The following is a 23,760-nucleotide window of genomic DNA, read 5'->3' on the forward strand; positions in this document are numbered from 1 at the left end:
TTGTTACACTCAGATTTGAAAGACCGAAAGTCATCTTCACTTCTGCTACTCAGAAAAATTTGGAAGAGCTTGTTACGACATTTTATCCTATTCTAGAGGTCACGAGTTATCTAAGGCTTTCTAGCTTTGTTGTGCTTTTTAAACTTCTTAAGTGGAAAACATCTGTTGTATAGGAATGCGAAGGTAGATATAGAAACATCGTAAGCATTGTTTAAATCAGTTTTCATGGTCACTTCGTCCCACCAATAACCAGAGATTAGTTCAACAAATTTCTTAACACTTAGTTCTGGATAAATTCTTTTTAAGCTTTCAGGGCATATATTGGATGGCTGTCTATGAGGTAGCAGACAGTATATAGGGAAGTGATCACTAAGATTGCACATCAGGACTCCTGCTTTTACATATTCAGCAGAAAAACTCGTCACACAGAGGTTAAGTGTTGTGTGGCTTGTAGGTGGGATGCGAGTAGGCACGTTGATGATATTTGAACACCCGTGTGATTCAAAAGTTTCCTGAAAACGCGTATATTTCAGGTTATCTGGGCAAGCATCTATATTAAAATCGCCCATTAATATTGTTTCGAGTTTAAGTTCGATGCTGAGTTCTAATAATTTTTCAGTAAATTCTAAAAACTTACACATGGATCCAGATGGCGGGCGGTACACTAGCGAAATCAAAGTGTTCATGCACTGAAGACCAATACATTCATAGTATTCATTAACAATCTTGAGCTCGGGGATTATACTGTACAACAAACCAGAACGGACATAAATAGCAATTCCTCCTCCTCGTTTTTTCGTTCAATAAACAGAGATACAGTCATATCCAGAAATAGAAGCGCATTCATCCTCTGAGGTAAACCATGTTTCACTAAAACAAAGCAAGTCGAAGCAGTGTTGCAGCTCAGACAGATAGAAACTGACTTCGTCAAACTTATTTCTCAAACTTCGCACATTAAAATGAAATATTGAAAGTGGACACTGGTTCTTTAACGACCCAACATCATGAGAAAATTGGAATTCCAGGGTCGTCATTGTGGTTTAGTAAACATAACGCATTTATTGCTATCATGTATGCTGCCATCACTTCGAAGCTGTAAGACTGGCCAGATCTTCCTCGCCGCGTATGACAACAGCTCTGTCGCCGCTCCTTTTTCGCACCAAAACTTTACCGTTTGAGTGCCAGACGTATGCGTATCCTGAGGTCTGGGCCCATTCCTTCGTCTTTGATAAAATAGCACGTGATAGCCGTGTCATATTTTCACAGAAAAACACGTGCCCATGGTCCTTTAGTTGCTTCTTGTTTGCAAGCCAGGAATCGCGAAGTTCCTGGTGAACAAAACGGATAATGATCGCCCGTGTTCTGCCTGGTTTAGCGGGAAGTCTGTGTATAGCCATAACATCACTCTTGTTCAATAGTGGAAGCTTAATTTGCATCGCTACTTCGTTTACCTTCATCATTAGGTCTTCGTTCTCGCTTTCAGTAATACCGTGTATTTCAATATTTAACCTGCGGCTACGGCATTCAAGATTATCCAGATCCCATTTGATTTGGGACAATCACTGTTCGAATCTGCCTGTTCAAGTTGATCAACTCTGTTTGATAGTTGCGTGGTAACTTTTTCCTGAGCCTGCAGCCTCGTCTTAAATTCATCGAATTTTTCAGAAATATGTTGCACAGACGATTCCAGTTCCACCAGTTTGATTGGCAGAACCAAAAGGGTATCTAGCTTGGTTTCGACTGCTAGAAGTCGGACTGCTATGTCTCTTTGCGGCGTTTGCCGCTCAATTTCAGCATCTGCCCCTTGTCCCACCCCCTGACATGTCTCACATTTCCATGCCTTCCTAGACATATCGCGCTTTCCAGTAAAAGCTTCTTCCGTTATACCGGAGCACGAACCAAAATGAAATTTGAATTTGCACTCACAGCAAGTCATGTACAAGCCATTGTCAGGGACCGCGGAGCGGCACACACAACAGTGCGACATTTCAATAGGTACTAGTAACACTCGTAAATCTCAAGCAGCGTTGGCAGCAGCGGCTGGCACATACAAAAGGTAACTGATAGAAAGCACCAACCTGTAATATTTCAAAAACGTGTTTCAGCGGACATGCGTCAGATGCTGCCACTACTGCCAAAGTGTGCAGGAAAACGGTTGTCAGGACTTGATATAGCCACTGGTCCAGGGGGCGCTCTGAAAGGTGCGTTGATAGCAGATCTATGGCAGGGAAATCCGTGCGGCTTGCAGTATCGGCAATGAGGCTGCAAGTGGCAGAAGAAACCGGGAGTAAAGTTGAATGCTTGAAACCGGGGTAGGCCAAAGATGGGGTACGGGCACCACAATCTTGCGACGAGTGCCCGACGATTCCACGGGTAAAGTTTGTAGACGAAGCAGAAGCCACCGTACCTGTAATATTTCAAAAACGTGTTTCAGCGGACATGCGTCAGATGCTGCCGCTACTGCCAAAGTGCCAAAGTGCTTTTTTCCCCTTCAGTTGATAATCGGCATTCGTGTTGTCCACTTCTCTTCTCTTGTATCCTGTCTGCACGCCTCATCTTTGTGCATAATAAACTTATTTTTTGTCCCCTTTTATTGCCCCTTTAGAACATTATGTTCTGTGTAATCCCTTAATGAAAATGCTTGTTTATTTATGGCACTAGTACACAAAGCTCTGTAAGAATTTTTTTTCATGTATCATGGCGCTGCTGGTCAGTTTCCACATTAGTACAGTCATATATAATGACAGAAGTGTAAGCAAGTTGTTAGGGATTCAGGGTGCAGAAAGGCAGGCACACAAAATGAACGCAGGAACAACAAAAATGAATACTCGTTCCTTCCTTTTCATTCTTCTTGTGACCGTGTTTTGTAGGCCTGCCTTTCCATACCACATTCATATACTGCTTCTTGCACACAGTGCTGCATGTGTTCTTAGCTGGAAACCTCTGTGAGAGCAAATACAGTTGCTGACCGATTTTTTTGGATGGCTGATTTTTCAGCACTGCTGAATAATTAAAACTTTCCTGTGGAACTGCCACCTACTCCATAGAACCAATGTATAATGACAACCGCAATTTCGGATGCTGCATGGTCTCTCACTAGATTTTTCAGACTGATTCAGGTGCACAATAATTGCAAACATGATGACAGCAAACAAAGTTGCTGCCATTCAGACTGTTTTCCATGCCCTTGCTTTTATTATCATGGTCATTTGTTGCCTTTCCAAGGGCTGTGCAGCCACTGCCAAGAATTTCGTCAGCTAAGCACCGAATCACAATTTTGGTTGCCAACTTCCGATGAAGTGGTGCTAGTCGGTGACGCCAGCAAGTGGCAAGATTGGGGGAGCTTGCCCTTGATGCGTTTGTACACATAGATGACTCTATTGGTGATCACATGCATAGGCTAGACTGATGGCGATGCACATGAAGCGGCAGAGTTTAGGTTCACGGGAGACCAACCAAAAACTGCCGCGAACACCTACCAAGTTTGTATGTCTGCTCACTAGACACAACGGTGTAGGCTCGTGTGTGGCCACAAAGTTCCAAACTGAACTAGCACAGCACTACCTAAACTGACAGCTTCGTGGAGTCAAGGTCGCACATGCGATATCTGAACTTCACAACAATGTAGGTTGGGCTGCGTGATGAGAGAATGTGAAGCGCATTCTTTAAAATTTTAAAAGTGTGCATTTTTTTTAGACCTGCATATTTCGCACCATATTTTTCTAAAAGATGTGATAGTAGTGATACCTGTTTGCATTTTTACTGGTATTATTGAACAAATATTGCAAAAGTCATTGTGTATTATTTAGTTGTCAAAATTACAAGAAACTGCAGATATATACACATGTGCAAAAATTGCTGAAAGTTCTCGACGAGTTAACTTGTCATCGGCACCAGAGCACTCTCGTTGTGCTGACAAGTTACCTTGTCATCGACAGCTTAGGGTAACCCCTTAATAATGAATTTCAAAATACATCTTTAAAGTGCGGAACTTTTTTTTACACCAGCATATTTTGTGCCAATTTTTTCTAAAGAATATACCAGTAATGCCTATTGCATCTTTATTGGTCTTGTTGAAAAAAAAGGTAGCAAGTCATTGTGTATTATTTATTTGTTAAAATCACAAGGAACTGTTCATATACACTCATGCAAAAATTGCAGAAAGTTCTTAACTTGTCACCGGCACCAGAGGACTCTTGTTGTGATAACCTCGTCATCAGCCGTTAAGGAGTTAACCAACATGGAATTTTGACTTTGCACAGCATAGAGCAGATTTGTGTAAACGAAAGCTTCGTGGTGCTGAAATTATAAAAAAACAATGAAATCGATTTTGTCATTGAAAGTTGTTATTTCGGACTGACCATATTCAGGCATTTTTGCAGGTCCTGTATGAGTGTGAAATATTGGTCTGTGACTGTAACGTGTGTGGATGCTCTATCCAAAATTTTTGCAATGTTTATGTTCTATATTGCATTGTACTCAACAGTATGCTGCCCAACTGCACTTGCTCAAAGATGATGTCCAATCATTCTTTATTTTCTTTTAAAAGATATGAGAGGCATATGGCAGGGTTTATATTTCAGTTTTTCTACTTTCTGTGTGACTTATGTGCACACATTGGGTAACAAAAATAAAGCCTGAGGAAAGTTGGCAGGTTGGAACATTAAAATGAAGACAGATATGCATTAAGAGTCATAGTGGCTTCATAGCGCTTCTGCGAACAACCTAGCAGACGATCACGGTGGCTTGAACTTGGTGCATATGCAGATTCTCTTGCATATCTTGTAGGGATGCTTCATAATACGATGCTGACTGGACAGCAGGTTGATGCATGCACAATATCATTAAAAAGTTGGACGGTTGTACATACTGGAGGTAGGATGAATACAAAGCACACTTTGTCATTCTTTAGCTCGAAATGCATTTTGAAGTGCAGGTATGCCAGCCTGAAATTAGGAGTAGGTGTAATGATTGGCCGGTAGCAAGGCTGAGTGGTGTTGAATTAACATCACTTACTCTTGTGATTGAGCAATTTAATGTTCATCAATGCTGAAAGTTCGATCAAGTTAGGTAATTTTTGTTTGAAGCAAGGGGAAAAATTTGAAGGAAACTGTACCTCAGGTAGTCTAGCTTATAATGCATTTCCATCGCAAACTGTCTTGGTGGCAAATGAAAATTTGGATGATATGTGCCATTTCACATTACAGCAGGCACATTCTGCTATGAACACTTTACGGTGTGGTTGTCTCTTATAATTTTGTATGAAAAGTGTGTTTTCATTATACTTCACCTCATGACCTGATAGGGCTTAAGTGGGTAGAGTGATGCGCGAGTTTTTAATCATTCACCTAAGGCTCTTGTACACAGATTCACAAAGCACTTAAAATCCCTAGGAATGGGAATGAAAAGGAAATGTCAGGCTATGTAGATCTTACGTACTGCCTTGTAGCTGTGTGGGCTTGGTGCATTAAAGATCCAAGGGCCCCTTTTGATACATCTAATGTTCTATCGGAAGGAAGTGGCAAGTATGAAAGAAAACAAAAGTTTGATTTTGTCATAGTTCAGTGCCAGCCTGGCAGTGTACTCCCACAGTACACTAATTTATCACACCCACTAATGGAATTGTTTTATTATTTTTCAATATTAGTTTCCTTGATCATTTACCAATCGCATAAACAAAGCAAAGTTATGTTTCACTTTCCTTTCACAGAGTTAGGTTCCTGGTTGTAATTGGACATCAAGGCACTAAGCACAATGTTAAGAGCTTGCATAATCATAGTTGGAAATTTAAGCAGCAAGAAGATTCATATATGTCTTACGACGTCCTACATTTTACAGATATTTAAGTAATTAAACATTTAAGAGCCATGTGTTCGACTACAGGAACTTTTCAAAGGTATAGTAAAATTTGGAGAAAGATGAATATCCTAAAACAGCTTATTCTGCATAACAGAAAACCAAGCTCGAAGATTTTATGCCAGGCATCTGGCCTATGAATGCCATTGGCTTGATTTGGCAAGCTTTGTAACTTCATCAGAAAATTTAAAAGATACTTGAACGTTTCTGGTTTAGATAGCATGTAAACTTGTCTTGGTTGACAAAATCACATAGAGCAACTATAATTAATTACGTGGACTTTGTTCAGTGATATGACAGTGAAATGGATCTTGAAGTATAATAATTATTTAGGGAGGCTAATATTTCAATTGAATTGGAAAGCTAGCTCTCTTTACGTACCACTTATTCAGAGATGATGTACAGTGATAACAAGGATAAGTAAGAACTGAAAAGTAAAAATAGTTGTCTTTGTGTGCCACTTATTCAGCGCTGGTGTGCAGCTATAAAACAAGGGTAAGCAAGATTTTCTTCAATGGAATATTTGTCACCATTTGTTAGGCTCTTACATTGAAAATGTTGGGAGCATTAGGATGCACCATTTGTGCAGAAGTGTGGCATTGGTCAAACTTTTTATTTGCCTCCAAGATGTGCAGTGAAGGTAAACATAAAGCAAAACATATGGACAAGTGGGGCGCAGTTTTAGGTACGCACGGGTTCACACCTTACAGTGAAGCAACACTAAAGTGATTTTCATGCACTGCTGTGAAATTTGTGAATGTTGCAGTTCAGGATCCCTAAACAATATTAAGCTTTTTCTATTTAAGTATGGAAGGCAAATTTTTTTTTTTCTTCCAAGAAAGGAGTAACAAGAAGTTCATTTTAAGTTCCCTGCTGTTCTCACACCCACTAATAATGGTAAATTTATCAACAGCGCAATGCTGCTATACTCAGAATTCTCAAGGTCACGTATCAGTGGCTCGAGAGGGCACCAAGGAATGCGAAAACCATGCATAGCTTTTGTTATGTGGTGTGGTGCCTGGTAAATTTGCAGCTTTGTTCAATGACCATCTGCTTAAGGAGCTTCGTGCAGTTCCCATATGCCCTCCAAGATTGCACACATACAATGATATTGGAAAAATGTGTGTTCTCTCTTGTTTTTTTTTTTTTTTTTTTTCAGTTTGTGGGTGGGCGACACTTCTATTTGCCAGCATTTCGGGCCCTGCAGCATGGCATGGCGAACATGGACGTATTGGTGATGTTAGCAACCAATGTGTCCTACCTGTACAGCGTTATCATTCTTCTCTACTTTGTGGCCACTCGGTCTGACCGCAGCCCCACCACGTTTTTTGACACTGTGCCCATGCTCATTGTCTTCCTTTGCCTTGGTCGCTGGCTGGAGCATCTTGCCAAGGTAATTAAGCAGTATTGTTTGTCAGAGTATGTTTTTAGGATTACTATGGCTGTTACTGCATGGCTAGAAAACCTTGTTTATCAGCTGACATTTGTGCACAGTACTTTCTTTACCCTGTTTCATGTGTTCTTTTTCAAGACTTGTGAAGTAGTACATGCATACGGAGTATCTTGGCTGTAGTGCATTGTGCTTCAGAAGCAAGAAAGGAGTTGCTTAGCTAGATTCAGCAAGAGGATGCCTACTTACCTGTTTACAAACTGGCAGCATTTCATGCCTATTCATCATGAGATCGACTTAGACGTGGGAGCCCTGTTACCACATTACTGTTGATAGGCTGTCAGTGGCACTCATAGAAATGTGCACAGTGGCACTTCGGTAAGCAATTTGGGCTGATTTTTATGAAGTTAGATGTGGGGAGTGAAGTAATGTACTGTCCTTTGGCATAGCAGAATGCTTGAAGGAAATGCAAATTATTCGGCAACAGGGGACACCCGCTCAGCTACACAATCTCTGTTTAAGCGCTTTACTCTTGGTTCTTGCATGTTTGGTTCAGTAAGCATTGTTGTGTTATTTCATGCCACATTTTCTGCTATTCGTGCACTGATGTACAAAAGCCAGTATTCCTCTGCAAGAAAGTATAAAGACTCACTAAACACAAATATTAAGTCAACGTAAACTGTCAAAATACCACTCAAGAAACCTCCCAGCGCTTGTTTTGTGACAGAAAAAGACTTACCATATTTTCCAGTCTATAAGTCGCACCTTTGTATAAGTCACGCCCCACTCAAAATGGCAGCTTTTTTTCAAAAAACAAAAGCAAAAATGTATATATACATTGCACCAGTATATAAGACACACCTGTTCATTCGGTAAGCGATATAAAAAAAGATACAGTGACATTTTGCTTCGTGAACGCAGGCCACGCGCATTGCAAGCATATCGGTGCCATTCCTATAGAATTGTGAAAGCAGTGATGTGGACACTCCAGGTGTATTTCTGCCGTCGTGGTCACCGCGATGTTTCGTATAAAGTCCAAGGGTGATAACATCGTTCCCGCACGCCGTATGCTGTATGTGCGAGTGAAAGCGTGTGATGGTGAGTTGAATCACTCATAAGGGAGGAAAGCGGAACGGCAGCAGGGGAGGTTGGAGGAGTGGCTTGTACTCTGATAGCAACTGTGTAGTTTGTGCAGTGGTGCCCACCATATCCTGAAGCAATCTGCGAATGTGACGACTTCGGAGTCTGTCAACTTGCAGTTGGTCTGCTGCGGCTTTCTGCTCCGTCCTTCTTGCACGGCGCTCGGCAACTCGACCACGAGAAGAACCCCGTACCTCCATAGTGCGCGCGCAACCCGTAGTAACTGCCAGAGGAGATCAACCCAGCATGCTTTGTGTGGCCATAGCATCCAATCCGATTTTGACTGCAGTTTCTTCAAAAAAAAAAAAAAGTTCTATAACACATCATTCTATAATACACACCGACGAAAAATTGAGAAAGAAAAATGCGACACCTGAAAATATGGTAGTTTACGGGAAAATTTCGTCTGAAGGGTTCACATACCTTTAACGCAATTCAAGTCGCCCGCCCCCGAGCGAGGCGTAGTGACGTTGCGTGCGCCATCACCACCCTTTACTGCAATCAGTGAGTGAAACAGTGCCCAACAGACAACACTACGGTTTTCTGTGCAAAACACAAATGCGCGGCCATGGAGAAACTGATCCAAGACAAAGCATTGAATTCGCCATTGCAGCTGCTCTTGTTCAAGTGCCTTGGACCATTCGGGAATCTCGTGACATCACATGGACGTGGCATTCTCTGCTAATTGCAGTTTGTGGGAGTTACACGAGCCAGCAAAACCAGCGCAGCACTACGCAATAACGAAGCTGCTGAAATGCAAAAGTGCAGGCAGTGCAGAGTGGAGAAAACGAAACCTCTTGACTGCCCATGTCATTGCCAAGGGTTACGTCAATGAGCTACTTTTTTCTAAAAATCAAATAGAACTAAAAAAGTAGCATTTTCTTTTTATGTATATTGCAATGCAAGGATCTTTTTACTACAAATGCTTGAATACTAGTGATAGAGCTATATTGAGGAGTGCCTTTGTCATCAGGCTAATACTTGAACGACCCAGGGGAGTCTCTAATCGTGTCCTGCATTTACCTCAATTTCACGATTACTAAAGCTCTGTTCGTGATAATGTTGACGCTGTAGACATTCTCTAGCGGTAATATATCACTTTAGCTTAACTTAATATTCCCCTTTAATGTCCCTTTAAGTGGCAATAATGCACACCCTACTCCTGTGCTTGTATGTGGCTGCTTTATATTTTTTACTTGATTTTGCCATGAAATGCTGTAGACACTGAGTTCAGTCAAACAGGCTTTACCACTGAGGAATGGACCATTAACAGTGTCACCAGGTTGCTTCATCACATAGTTTTTATCGCGGTTACAATAAAAAAAAATGTATCTTTTTAACACGAGCCTGTTTTTGCAGAGCAATGTACACAATAGTGTGCGATATGTTGTATGCCAAGTCTAGCTAATGATGATCGCGATTACCATCTGTCAAATGCTACGCGAACAACTCTTCAAGACATACCAAGCGGTCTGCACGCAACCAACATTAAACTGTCGCAGCGGCAGCCACCTGCTTGTCGACCCATTGTCATCCCTCAGCAAATGCGGGATGAAAAAAGAAAATGTGTCTTTTCGCGGGAAATTTAAGCCACGTAATGATCGCACCCCTGAATTTGCGTCAATTTCTTTGACAAAAAAGTGCGATCATTATGCGAGTAAATTAACTGGTGGTGTGGTATGGCAAACTTCTATACATATAGAAGGCAGGCCTTAGTGCAAATAAGACCAATTGTTAGTCAGCGCTTATGATGTAGCTTTGTGTTTTTCCTTGTCCTTGTCTCAGTCGCGCTGTATTTTTATCCATGTATGAATCAACTCGCCCAAGTTAAACTTTTACTTATTGCAACTTGATACCTGAATCATCACACAAGCCGCTTGTTTCGTATAGGCCAACTTCAACAAAATTTTGTGCCACATAAGTTTAAAGCCAAGAAATTTAAAGCCTAGTTTCAGATAGTGTAAATAAAGAGCAGGCTTCTGGTAAATTTTTATGCTTGAAATACAAGTAGATGCATCAAGAAAAGCTAGCAAAAATGTACATTTTTTATGCTGAAACTTAAAAAAAGTTTCTATTACCACTCAACAGAAATGTTGCACAGCCTCAAACATTGAAAACCAGCCTGAGCATGACCTTCGTGATTGGACAGTGCCTATGGTGGTCTGAAAATCTTGCTGGTTATGTTTTGGAATCTTCATCATATCCTCTAACCATCAAATGTCTGCATTATCTACTAAGGCGCTATTAAAAAAAAAGTCAATTATCAGCTTCGCAACTTTTCCGAGATTGCGTTGATAGTAGTACTTGCTACTCCATAACTAATTTAGCCTGAGTGAAATTTCATTGCAGTTGGCCTTTAAGTTAAAGTTCTTAAGTACAGGCCTAGTGTGAAGTCCTTATTTCTTTTATTTTTTGGATTTCAGAGACATACTTCAGGTGCTTTGACAAAGCTAATATCATTGCAAGCCACTGAAGCTACTTTGTTAACAGTAAATGAAGATGGTGATGTATTATCTGAGAAGAAAATTGACGTGAATCTAATACAGAGGAGTGACACGATAAAGGTAAGATTTAAATTCATATAAGCATTGTTTGAAGTTTGAAACTGTAAGGGAGGGTTTAGCTTGGCACTGTGTTGCTGCTGACTTGAGCTGCACAGATGCACAGCTTCTGATGGGCTTGAGGGCCTGAGTTTACTCCCAGGCACTGGTTGTTGGAGAGAAGTGTGTATAATTGGGAGTCCTTGCCTCTTAAAATGTTTGCAAAGCAAGCTCATTAGGGACTGGCAACAGTCCCAAGAATAGAACATAAAGATATCTCTAACAATTACATTGTTAATTGCTTTTTCTGGAGCTACAGTGTAAAAGAAGATTTGAGTGGAGGTGGGACTATATCAGATGCCTTTTTTTTTTTTTAGAATGAACAGAACAGATAGTAAAATTCCACTTCTTGAGCTGGATTACTTTAAGAGGGGGGCATTACTTGCATGATAAGTTGCAATGCACAATTAACTAATTAACAAAATATCACACATTGAGTAAACTGTAATTGTAACTGTAATTGTAATGTAACATTGAGTAAGCATGTAAGCGCATGCGGGGTCTACACTGCTTCACATGTATAAAATCAATTTCAGTGGTACAATAAACTTAGTTGAAAGTTTGCGCTTGGTGTGTCGTCCTCTCTTACATCCGTGTCGTTTTTTGTTGCGCAATATCATTTGAGTAGTGCGTAAACTGATTATTTTATGGCAATTTACTAATTGGAGCCAATGAGTTCACAAGGTGTATCCATTTGGAAAGAATTCTGAGGGTGATTCTGGTTTTGAAATATTAATTCCTAAAGTTTGCAAAAAATACATCAGTGTTCCTGTTATTTTGTGCTCTAATGCATAGAAGGTGTTTTGTTATAGATGTAAGTGAAACAACAGTGCATTTTTACCATATGTTTGACTGTGCATATCTTGGAACTGATGTCATCCTCAGAATTCGTCTTAAGTGTCAATTCGTCATCCCTGTAATCTCACTGGCTACAATTTGTAATTTGCAGTATGTGCCGTAAAGTAATTAGTTAAAAATTTAATTAGTCAAATTATGTATTCAGTTGATATTGAACTTCAATTTGTTGTGCAAGTAATGTCTGCCTCTCCGAGTAATGCAGCTCAATTAGTAGAATTGTGCTATTTGCCACTGGCAATTTTTTAAAATTCTGGTCAGTAAAAGCAAAGAACAAAAAAAAAAAAGAACCACACCTGGTATATATAGCATGAGTTTGATTATGTATTATCTGGTCATGCTTTGGTGCCTAGCATTTACAAGCTCCAAAACAAGAGTAAATTATATATTTGTTTCGAGGAGCAACTCTAGTGCTTCCTTTTCTGCATTTATTCAGTAGTCGTTTGTAAATGTTGATGCTCCATTGTACACATATGGTAAAAAATAGAGGTAAATTTGAAGGAAATCGTGGTCACAGATTCCAGCAGACTAGAGATAGATAGGGAAAAGTTTCAGGCGCAAAGCAACTACATATAATTAAAGAAGAAACATTATACAAAATAACTCTGTGGAAACAGTGCACACATGTTAGACACTTAAAACTGTACAATATATAGCCATACTCGAAAAGTCCTGATGGTTCGGACATCATGGCTCACTTGTCGTGGTCTTGGGGCAACCGCCGTGGTATAGGACTGGTCAGGTTGCTAGGTGTCTGCCGTTGCATAAGATGGGGACCACAGCACTGTGCTACCACAGCACAGGACGGAGCTAGGTGCATGGGTAGTCGCCGTTGCACAGGACAGTGCTCGGTGAGTGGCAACATGCTGAAGCCTAGGCTGGCCTCCTTGGCACAGGACGAGGCTGGAATGGTTAGTGGGAAACTGGTTCGGCACCGTGATGCACCGTTGTGGTACTCTAGAGGAATGGCGCTCTAGTACGTTGCTGGTGAGTCCCCTCTCTGGGCCAGGTCTTGTGTGCCACCTGCTGCAGTCTCCCGAGCACCAGCTGGCAACACGTCCGCACTTGCCGAAGGCCATGTCACCACTGACCTGCCATCTCAATACATGCTCTTTTTCTTCTTCTTGCATTTGCGTGCCACTTTCCTGCTATCTTCTTTTTCTGCATATCTTGCTGCACGCTTCACATCTTTATCTTCTTTTTGTCTCATTTAAATGCCCACATAATATTATCTGAATATGTCAAAGGACACTTAACTTAGCAAGGTTAGGACACATTAAGTCATGGGGTTATAAAAGCAGTGACTTAGTAATGAGCTTTAATGCAGATGACTTGCCTGTTACTCAGGGTTCTCCCTAGAAAATTTTGAGGGGTGGACATCTTGCGACCGAGGGGGGGGGGGGGGTTACACATGCAACTAAGCCTCTTTTCTCTTTTCCAATGTGGCAATTCCACCGTTGTGAATTCACCAATTTTGCAATTTAGACGCATTAACAAAACTAATGCGAGCCAGTGACGCATCCTATCGTGATCGCCAAACTCCGCTGAGACAAAGAAATGCATAGCTTGCTGCTGTCAAAATGCATGTGAAACACGCATCGGCAGTTCAAATCTGCATCAGTTAGGAGGACTTCTGGGTCTACGCGGAAGCAGTAACGAATTGTGACGCTAGTTTCTCTACTTTTCGGCTGCTTCTTGTGCCTTTATTTTTGCATGGCAAAATATACTGCTATAGCTATGTAAAGCTCAGATCTCTCCTCTTTATGATGGCTCCAAAATGAAGGTGTTGCATCAACGGAAAGTAGTGCACTCCGCGTTGCAATGGCACCTCCCAACTCCTGATCTTTATTGACAGTGCATTGGAAAAGGGCGATTTTCTCAACTGCTACATTACATTTCTGTCTAATTATTCCGTACATGCTAAACAAACACCCATGGGTCATGAAAAAAAAGAAACTGGAAATTCTTATTGGTCAACTGGAGTGGTGAGCAGTAAACTCGGAGCGGTGGGTGGCACGTCTACCATCGCCCACCGTAGGGAGAACCCTGCTGTTACTTGTGACTCACCTCCATGAAAACCACGTTCTCAGGCTGGTACTGCTCAACAGGCTAAGTGCCTTGTCTGCACGTTGTCACAACAGTGGCAGCAGATTACATTTTGACATTTTCAGCACTCTCGTCAGTTCACGTCAAAAACCCGGCACACTTCAAAGGTCTCTCCTCATCTGAACTCATCTGCTGTGACAGCAGCAGGCTCCCACAGTGGGCACTGCCATCTTCTTATAAATAACTTCTTTGCAACATGCACATATTTTCGTCCACTATATCTATAGTCAAATAACCTCGATATAAGTAACACAGATATAATGAATTTATAGGATATAATGAAGTAATTATAAAAATGTTCTAGCCTATATTAGCATGTAACAAATATGTGCTTGTAATAAATATTAGATATAACAAAGGTATTTTCATGTCCTATGTGACTTCGTTATTATGAGGTTCAACTGTATTGTCTCCTGTGTCTGAAATAACATACATAGACAACACTGTGCTTTGAGTGTATGTGGTGCACCAAATCCTGCACAAATCGTCCAAGTGCTAGTGTTGCTCAGTAGTTAGTACGTATGTCCATTTCCCAACTGCACACTGCTGTAGAGGCTTGAGTTTGATCCTTAGTGGTAGGGTGAGAAAAGTTTAGTTTTTATTTGCCCTATAGCGAGGGGGAAGATGAGGTGCTTGACGATGATGACAACATTGATGATAGTGGCATAAACAACGGCATAATGGAAAGAGCTGGTGGATGGGACGAACACAGCAAACTAAGTTTCAAGCTTTTATCTGCTTTTTCAATGATAGTATTTGGTTTAGTTTCCTACTTGTAAAATATGCATTCACTTGTACATTAATATGGCACTTGTCAATTGAGCATATGTTTCCAAACTTTGATGCATCTTCTCAAGCATGACAGTGACATCTGTAGCAATGGCCATTAGTTTCTGTAAGCTCATCACAGATATTTTTAATGCGCATTTGACTTATGCTTGTTGTGGGCATTGTGTCTGCACATACCTATATCATACGTTGCTGCACCTGACTATGCATGCACAGCCCGATTATCTTATCACTGTAGATTTACTTAGTTATTTGAGCATGAATTCTATCCTGCTTTTATTTTCTGAGTGACTGTCACTGAATAAATGCAGTAAACTCAGCTCTCTGTCTTGCTCGTATTTGTACTTAAATCCAATATTTACGGCTATGAAAAGGAGATTAAATGCTACAACAGTAAGATGCAACAACCTCTCATTCTGAAAAAGCTGTAAGGCAAAACCACATTTCTGAGGCACATGTACCTAGCAGTGTAAGGCTTCAATCAAGCAATTGTGAGCATGATTAGTGGTTGAGGGGTGACATAAAGCAGGGCATTGTGGGGTACCTACCACAGTTCCTGGAAGGAGCAAGTTTGACATCTACGTGAAACGCTTTGGAGCATTTGTAATTATAAGCAAGATTGGCAAGGCAGTCAAGGAACAAGTGTTCCTAATGATCATCAGAGAAGCAGTGTATGTAACACTTCGAAATATGCTTTTTTGAATGGCACCTAAAAAAGTGGTTAGGCTGCTGCCAGTTGTGAGCATATTGTCATGCGCTAAGGCAAGAGTAAGCAGCAGTACCAGCAGCCAGACACGAAAAATGCCGGACACGAAGGGACGGTTGTCCAGCTGGCACGCAATCTTTGACTTCGCCATCTTCTTTACCATTTTTGCTGGGCCAATGCTGACCGTTTGCTGGCTCAACACACCAGGTGGCATTATTCCCCCTCCCAATGAAGCATCGACTCGATGCTCAAACACAAAACGTACACGGAAAGTACATAAATTAGGTAAGAAAAAAAAAGAAAAAAGGAAATGTGCTAGTACATATACGAAAATGCACATGAGGCAAAAAGTGTGTTCTGTGGTCGGGGGAAAAAAAAAAAAGACACTTTGCAGTTCTTTGGAGGACGACGCGACGACAGCAAAAAAAAAAAGTTTGTTTCACCAGTACACTTAACATCACCGTGTAAAATACAGCTTGAGGCGGACGACATGTACAGTCTCTACGCGTGGTAAACGGCGCTTGGGCGATGGCAGGTCTCCGTCTGGAATCACTTCATAGTTCACGTCGCTTCCATGCCTTAGTATTGTGTATGGTTCGAAGTACTTGCTCAGGAGTTTCTCGCTGAGGCCTCGCCATCTAGTGTGTGTGCAAACCCAAACTTGGTCACTAGGCTCATAGGTAACTTGTCGATGGTAGAGATTGTACCTTGTTGCATCTGTACACTGCTTCTTATGTACACACGGGCCAGTTGGCGTGCTTCCTTGGCGCGCTGAATGTACTTCTCGACGTCAGGAGCTGGTCGGTGTCTTCACACGGAATCATGGCGTCTAACATAGTTTGGACATCTTGACCATAAATGAGGCAGAACGGCGTGAATCGTGCAGTTTCCTGCGTTGCAGTGTTTACGCGAACATTACATACGGCAGGATTTCGTCCCACGTTTTGTGCTGCACATCCACGTACATAGAGATCATATCTGCCCGTGTTTTGTTTAGTCTTTCTGTCAAGCCATTAGTCTGAGGGTGGTATGCAGTGGCCTTTCGATGACTCGTGTAACTCAACTTGAAGATGTTGTCCAGAAGCTTCGCTGTAAAGGCCATTCCTCGGTCAGTGATGATGAATGATGGTGCGCCATGCCGAAGCACGATGTGATGCATAAAAAACTGGGCAACTTCAGATGCTGTCCCGCATAGTAGTGCCTTCGTCTCAGTGTAACGCGTCGAGCAAAGGGGACGGCGATCAGGTGCCCGCCACACGTCTGATTTCCTTGGGGCCTGTCGGTGGCTCTGGTAATACGAGGCCACTTGGACAGGCTGTAGCATGGCCGGGCACGCCGTGCGAAGCGGGGAGGAAGGTGGGGCAGGTTGCCTCAAAGCTTGTAAATATGACATACGGGGGCTGTCAGTTCTTAGCGGTCGAGCTTCTGTGTTGAAGGGTGGTTCTCTTAGCGCATGCTGAACTTCGTCACGGAGAACGCTGGACAAGGAGCTGAGCGTTGGCTGTGAAGGTACTGACAGTTTCTGGAGTTCTTCACGGCTTACGGAATGAATGAGCTCTCGAAAGAAATCGACGTGGCCCCCGAGAGCTCCGAAGAAGTCCGTAGGTGAGGCAGCGTTCACTTGGCGTTCGTATGATGGTGCCCGCTGCCGAAGAGTCTGTTCCGTGGTGACGGCCTCGGAAAGAAATTCTGACACAGTCTTGGGAGGACTGCGCATGAGACCGCCGAACAGCTGCTCTTTCACTCCGTGCATCAGGTAGCATACCTTCTTTTCTTCTGACATGCTGGGGTCGGCTCGTCGAAAGAGACATGTCATGTCCTCGACATACATTGCGACACCCTCGTTCGGTATTTGTATACGGGACTGGAGATCACGCTCAGTTCACTCTCGGCGATCAGGGCTCGCATACGTCCTCAAGAATCCGGCGTTTGAATTCTGCCCATGAAGTTAGGGCATCTGCACGGTTCGCATACCAAACACATGCGCCATCGTTAAGGCTGAAATATACGTTTTTCAGTTTGTCTGCGTCATCCCACTTGTTGAACGTGGCAACACGTTCATAGTGCACCCACCAATCTTCAACGTCCTCATGTATGGCGCCGTGGAAGGGATTTGGCGTTCGCGGATTGAGTAGCGTACAATGAATCAGCGTTGTGCCTTCCATACTGGTTGGGGTGGTCGGAGCTGCCATTTTCTCTGGGAGGAGTACAAACCCAGAGGCTTGTCCACAGATCCTTCTGCCGGCGCAGTGTACAGGCGTAACCACCGGTACTGGGCTGGAGCTCCAGCTGCTCGGAGGGGTTCGGTGCATGCGTAGATTAGATTACCCAGCACTTCCACCAGTTTGTCACGCACTAAGGCAAGACTAAGCAGTAGTACCAGCAGCCAGACACGAAAAATACCAGACACGAAGGGATGGTTCTCCAGCTGGCGCGCGATCTTTGACTTCGTTGTCTTCGCCGTTTTTGCTGGGCACGCAATGCTGACCGTTTGCTGGCTCAAAACACCGGGTGGCAATATTGTCGAGGGACTTCAACGCGACACTATCTAGTGCAAGCTGCTAGATATGGTAGATGAGAAAAAGTTCACCTTTGTCCAGCTCTACAACTTAGCCTTGGTCATGGAGACAGCACAAGGGCCAAGGCAAGGAACTGCATCTCACAGAAGCCACAGAGGCAAGTGCTAATGCTCCAGAGAACATAAATTCGCACCAAAAGTATAAAGTGCAAGTCGATAAAGGAAGCTGTTAACCTTCGAGTAACTCTGTCATTTGCGCTAGGTGTGGTAGCACACATGATGATTTCGGCCACAGAGGGCCTTCTCAAAAAGATACACACAAAGCAGCAAACGTGTGAAACCCTCGCATTGCATAGGCAGGAGGTAGCTGTGATACTTTGCATTCACATGCTGTCACACAATCTGAAAAAGGTGGCCCAGTCTTACGATGTGAAAGTCGTGTTCTCTGCCCCCCACAAGGTGTCCAAGCTTTGCATTGTGACCGACCCAGCGGCAACCCAGCAGTGTGACTGCGGCATGAAGCACAACTGGCCTTTTGTTGCATGTGAAGAAAGTGCAATGTGTCGAATTCCTTTAAAGTTTGGAAAAATGTACATTGGCCAAACTGGGAGATAACTGGTAACAATACATTAAGGGAGCACACAAACAACATTCGAGATGTGTGTGAAAGAAAAGATTTCGAAGGTTTTCTGGCAAGTCATTGTCTGACTTGCAAGGACTGTTCACCCGACCTTGCAAACACTTCTGTTATCAAGAAGAGTAAAAAGCATGTGACATGGGAAATCACAGAATCTGAATGGATTTCTAGACTCTGGGAGGGATGTGTCAGCGTGGCCTCCAACACGCTTTGAAAGAGCTGGCATATTTACACATGCGGATAATCCCTGGCTTGCACAGCATGCATACATTCGTGAATCATTCACAATAAAGTTTGTTAGAAGTTCAGCGCTCGTCCTTGTCGTCTTGTCTCTGTCCATGTCTCTTTTGCACTGCCACCTTTTCAGATATGTATCAACATGCCCAATTCACCACGTTGAACAGACAAATGTCCTTGATTAAGGAGTACATTAATGTGTTCCAACAGAGATTTGTGGTAGTCAAAGGCTTTAACCCTTTAACTGCCAAGTTCTTTCATAGAAAGTGTATAAAATTTACTAATATCTTTTTTTCCCAGCTAACTATTGGGAATTATGTCTTGATTTGAAAAATATATTATACATGCACTTTATTGCTTATAATGCCGTATTTACTCGAATCTAAGCCAGTTCTGATTCTAAGCTGACCCCCGAATGTCCGAAGGCAGAAAAAAATAAAAAAACTTGCTTCGAATGTAAGCCGTACAAAAAAGTGAAGGTAGCGTTCACAAAATAAAAACAGTATTTACTTAATTTGAACATTCCAAGCTCACTCTGAATAATCATCGCTGCTAGCCTCGTACGCTTGCGGACGCGCACAAGCTCACGTCCGCGTGCCCACGCACGCAGACAGTGCAGCACGGCTCGTACACGTCGAAACGCAGCGTGGTCTCGGTGAACAGCTCCTCTCTGTTATCGTGCGCTTCCTTATCGCTATCATCTCCTCGTTGCGGCACATGCAAAAGTCGTCTCCCGTTGCCCCCTACGACGACGGGCATTTTTCTCATCGATGCTGCTGCTGCTGCTGCTGCTGATGATGATGAAAAACTTTATTTATCCCTTATTAAAGGGAAGGGGGCAACGGGATAGAGGGTGGGGGGAGGAACTGCTTGGAGTAGGCTTCCTCTATGCTCTCAGCCTACTCCAGGATGGCCTCCTGAAGGTCGGGCCTCGAGCTGCGCAAGGCAGCCTTGCACTGCTCCTCACTAGATATTAATTATTATTTGCTTGAGGAAAGGGGGAAGGGGGGGTGCTTAGGGCACCCCCGCATTATGGTGGCTAGCCACCATACCCTCGTGATGTGGTTTAAGTCTGCTTTGGGAGAGACATAATTTACAAGAGGGAGAAATATAAATGGAGGGATGAATGCAGTGGAAGAGGTAAGGGGAGGGAAAGGTGCATGTCTGCAACTGTTGCCACAGAACTTTACACCTGCGCGGGGATTTGGCCATGAGTGGCGGAAAGGTTAAACTGTCTAATCGGGAATGTGTGCAGATGTCGTGGTAGGTAATGAGCTGATCCCGTGCTATAAATGGCGCCTCCTCTGTTGACAGAGCAGAGCCAGCAGCCGTGCACTCTACAGTCCAAAACAGTCCAAAACAGTCCAAAATTACAGTCCAAAACAGAGCAGCCAGATTCATCCATTCATCATATGCTTACGACATCAGTGTGTCAGCTTTGAAACCTGAATCTGACTTATTGCCCTTATCATTTCGTCGCCGCATTGCCAGCTTTTGCTTGTTTCATAAATTTTTCCATAGTTCACTAGGCCGCGCACCCTACATTGTCCCTCCAGCCCGCACATCTCATTGCACTCGTCATCCTCTTCAAGTTTCCCGACCTCGTGCCCGAACTACCACCTTTGCCGCATCATTTTTTTCCCGTACTGCAGCAGACTGGAACGACCTACCCAACGACATCGCAGCCATCATGTGCTCATCCAACTTTGCCAATAATGTTACCAGTCATGTTTCATTGTGTTCACACTTGCTCACCAAAATATATGTACCCACCCCTTATGTAATACCCCTCGTGGGTCTTTAAGGTAATAAAATGAAATGAAATGAAATGCGCTCACGCTCCCTTGTAGTGCTGCATGCAACAACCATGCCGTAATCATCAGGCAGATGACATCATTCACCGCCAGCTATCAGATCCGACGTGACATTGTGGTTCCGTACAAGCCCAGACAGTTTCACCATGTGTCCTGTTTCTGCGCATGGGAAACGCCCACGTCGGTCCTATAAAAGGAAGGTGGACCCGGCCAACTTCACAGATCAGAGCCAGCAGCTGTGCACTCTATGTGCGCTCACGCTTCCTTGTATTGCTGCAGGCAACAATCATGCTGTGACCATCAGGCAGATGACATCATTCACCGCCAGCTATCGGATCCGACGTGACATCGTGGTTCCTTGCAAGCCCAGACAGTTTCACCACATGTCCTGTTTCTGCGCATGGGAAACGCCCACATCGGTCCTATAAAAGGAAGATGGACCCGGCCAACTTCACAGATCAGAGCCAGCAGCTGTGCACTCTATGTGCGCTCATGCTTCCTTGTATTGCTGCAGGCAACAATCATGCTGTGACCATCAGGCAGATGACATCATTCACCGCCAGCTATCGGATCCGACGTGACATCGTGGTTCCTTGCAAGCCCAGACAGTTTCACCACATGTCCTGTTTCTGCGCATGGGAAACACCCACGTCGGTTCTATAAGAGGAAGGTGGACCCGGCATACTTCACAGAGCACAGCCAGCAGCCGTGCACTCTACATGCACTCACGCTCCCTTGTATTGCTGCAGGTGGGCAATTCTTTTCTTGTATTTTTAGCAATTTTCAGCTGATTACATGGTAGTCGCAGTTGCTGGCCTGCTCAACTGCACACTGTCCTTGTTCTTGCGTTGTAATATTGTTTTTGCTACTACTTTTTATCATGGAACACCATAACACAGACGCTCTGACAGATTTGGCAAGAATACTGGGAGAAAAGGTGCCAAGTAGCATTAAGGAAGTTGTAAAGGTAATAACTGAAATGACTGCGAAGTTCACAACAGCCATGCATGATCTCAAGAGTGAAATAAAGGCACTTCACTCGTCGAACTTGGCGGTAAAAACAGAGTTGATGTCTGTCAAGGTGTCGATGGGATTCATAAACGATAGCTTTGAGGAATTCAAATCGGAAATCAAGGCACTTCGAGCTGAAGTAAATCAAGTAAAAACCCACACCCAGGACCTTCAACAGGAAAACCAGCAACTGAACAGAGAACTGAAGGAAGTTAATAAGCAATTGATAGAACTAAAGCAGTATAGAAGAAAGGATAACATTGAATTGAAAGGTGTACCTGCAGCAGAGAAAGAGGATCTCCGTACAGCAATCCAAACAATAGCTACATGCTTACAAATAGAACACACCAGCAGTGATATTGATGATGTTCATCGGGTACCGACGAAAAGAAGTGGACCCACAAATATTGTAATAAAGTTCATCGTCCATATTCTCATGCAACATGTTTTTGAAGGCAGCATAAAAACATAGACTTAATGCTTCCATGCTTGGTTTGTGGAAAACATGCCCGTTCTCATAAACGAGCACCTCTGCAGAGAAAATGAGATACTGCTTGGAAAGCTATACAAGCCAAAAGGGAAAACAAATAGTAGTTTGCTTGGGTTTCTGACAGCAAAATACTCATGCAGAAGAGTGAAAATGCGAGGGTAGTGCATGTAACCTGGGAGGAAGATCTAGCAAAAATAGCATGATGTGATGTTTCTGACGTATGCCTGACGTATGACGTATGTCATCATGGCTAACGAGAGTACATTGAAAACTGTGCGTGATTTTACTCTATTTTACAGCGACGCACGCAGTATAAATAAAAACTTGAACTTACTTCTGTCGCTTATCGCACAACAGGAACAGATGAACGATATTATTGCTACTACAGAAACTTGGTTAAAAAGAACGAAAACATGTGTATTCCTGGATGCAAAACAGTATCAGAAACGCATGGCTCAGCGTCTCGTGGAGATGGGGTTGCTTTTTTTGTACGGTGAGGACTAAGATTTTCTGTCATACCATCTCTCACATGCAGCCTGCCACGCATTGAAACACTGTTTATTCGATTGGAAAGCTCAGTTGTAGTAGGAGTGGTTTACAGACCACCGAGCTCAAGCAAACCTGATTTTTTAGATAAACTAGAGGAGATTTTCATATTACTGGTAACAAGTTACACTCCTGTAGTAATCCTTGGTGACATAAATATTGACAGTATTAATACAAACCACACTGAGTATAGAAATGTCGTGCAGTCTTATAATTTCCGTAATGTAATCACTTCACCAAAACGCTTAACTTCTTCTTTGGCAACCCTAATTGATCACGTTTTGACAAACATATCAACGAATGTAGATACCCATGTCCTTCAACAACCTATCTTGGACCATTTGCCAATATTTGTTAGAGTAGGAATCCCTCTTATAGAAAAATATAATAATAGGAAGACATTCATGAAAATTGATTACACTTATGCTTGGAACCTTCTGTTGGCATGCAAAACAGACATCATTTACCATAATGATGTCAATACTGAATTCTTGAACTTAATTCAGATGTTAAAGGACATTTTAGAGAATAGTCAACGTGAATTTCCGAATCACTCCTATGATAAACCTGCCTGCCCATGGATGACAAATCATATATTAGACCTGCTTAAGGCTAAAGACTACTGGTACCATAAGTGGACATACAACATAAGCAATATTTACTACTGAAGTGAGTATAAAAAAGCCTGCAATATAACAGTATCGGCGCTGCGTAAGCAAAAAAAAAGACTATTACTCAGGGCTGATTAAACAAGCTGCAAGTAACTCCAAGAGAATATGGCAGATTGTTAATGAAGTTATCTCCCAGTCTAGCAAGCAGAGCATTCTTCCTGATAATGTAACAGAAAGTACTGTTGAGAAATTTAAAGCGTATTTCACAAACATAGGCCCTAGTCTAGCAAAAATGCTTCGTGATCATAATTTGCCCACTTATTCTATCAACCCTATAGCTAATTATTTTGTTATGCACGACATTGATCTGGAGGAAATACGTAATACTGTAAACAATCTTAACACTGGGAAAGCAGCAGGACCTGATGGCATAACCGTGAGGTTAATCAAAGAA

At 42.7% G+C, this 23,760-nt stretch overlaps 1 protein-coding gene across 2 annotated transcripts in view; it reads left to right on the top strand.

Annotated features, from left to right (window-relative positions):
- The window catches only part of LOC142586201 (copper-transporting ATPase 2-like), a 118,957-nt gene that overhangs the window by 20,001 nt on the left and 75,196 nt on the right, over positions 1-23,760 (top strand). For both annotated transcript variants that reach the window (XM_075697455.1, XM_075697459.1), the window contains exons 9-10: positions 7,016-7,249; positions 10,810-10,950. In XM_075697455.1, the coding sequence (XP_075553570.1) occupies positions 7,016-7,249; positions 10,810-10,950 (375 nt within the window). The remainder of the gene's footprint in view (positions 1-7,015; positions 7,250-10,809; positions 10,951-23,760) is intronic.

Source organism: Dermacentor variabilis, chromosome 1 (genome assembly GCF_050947875.1).
Source record: "Dermacentor variabilis isolate Ectoservices chromosome 1, ASM5094787v1, whole genome shotgun sequence".
In the NCBI taxonomy this organism is placed as follows: domain Eukaryota; kingdom Metazoa; phylum Arthropoda; class Arachnida; order Ixodida; family Ixodidae; genus Dermacentor; species Dermacentor variabilis.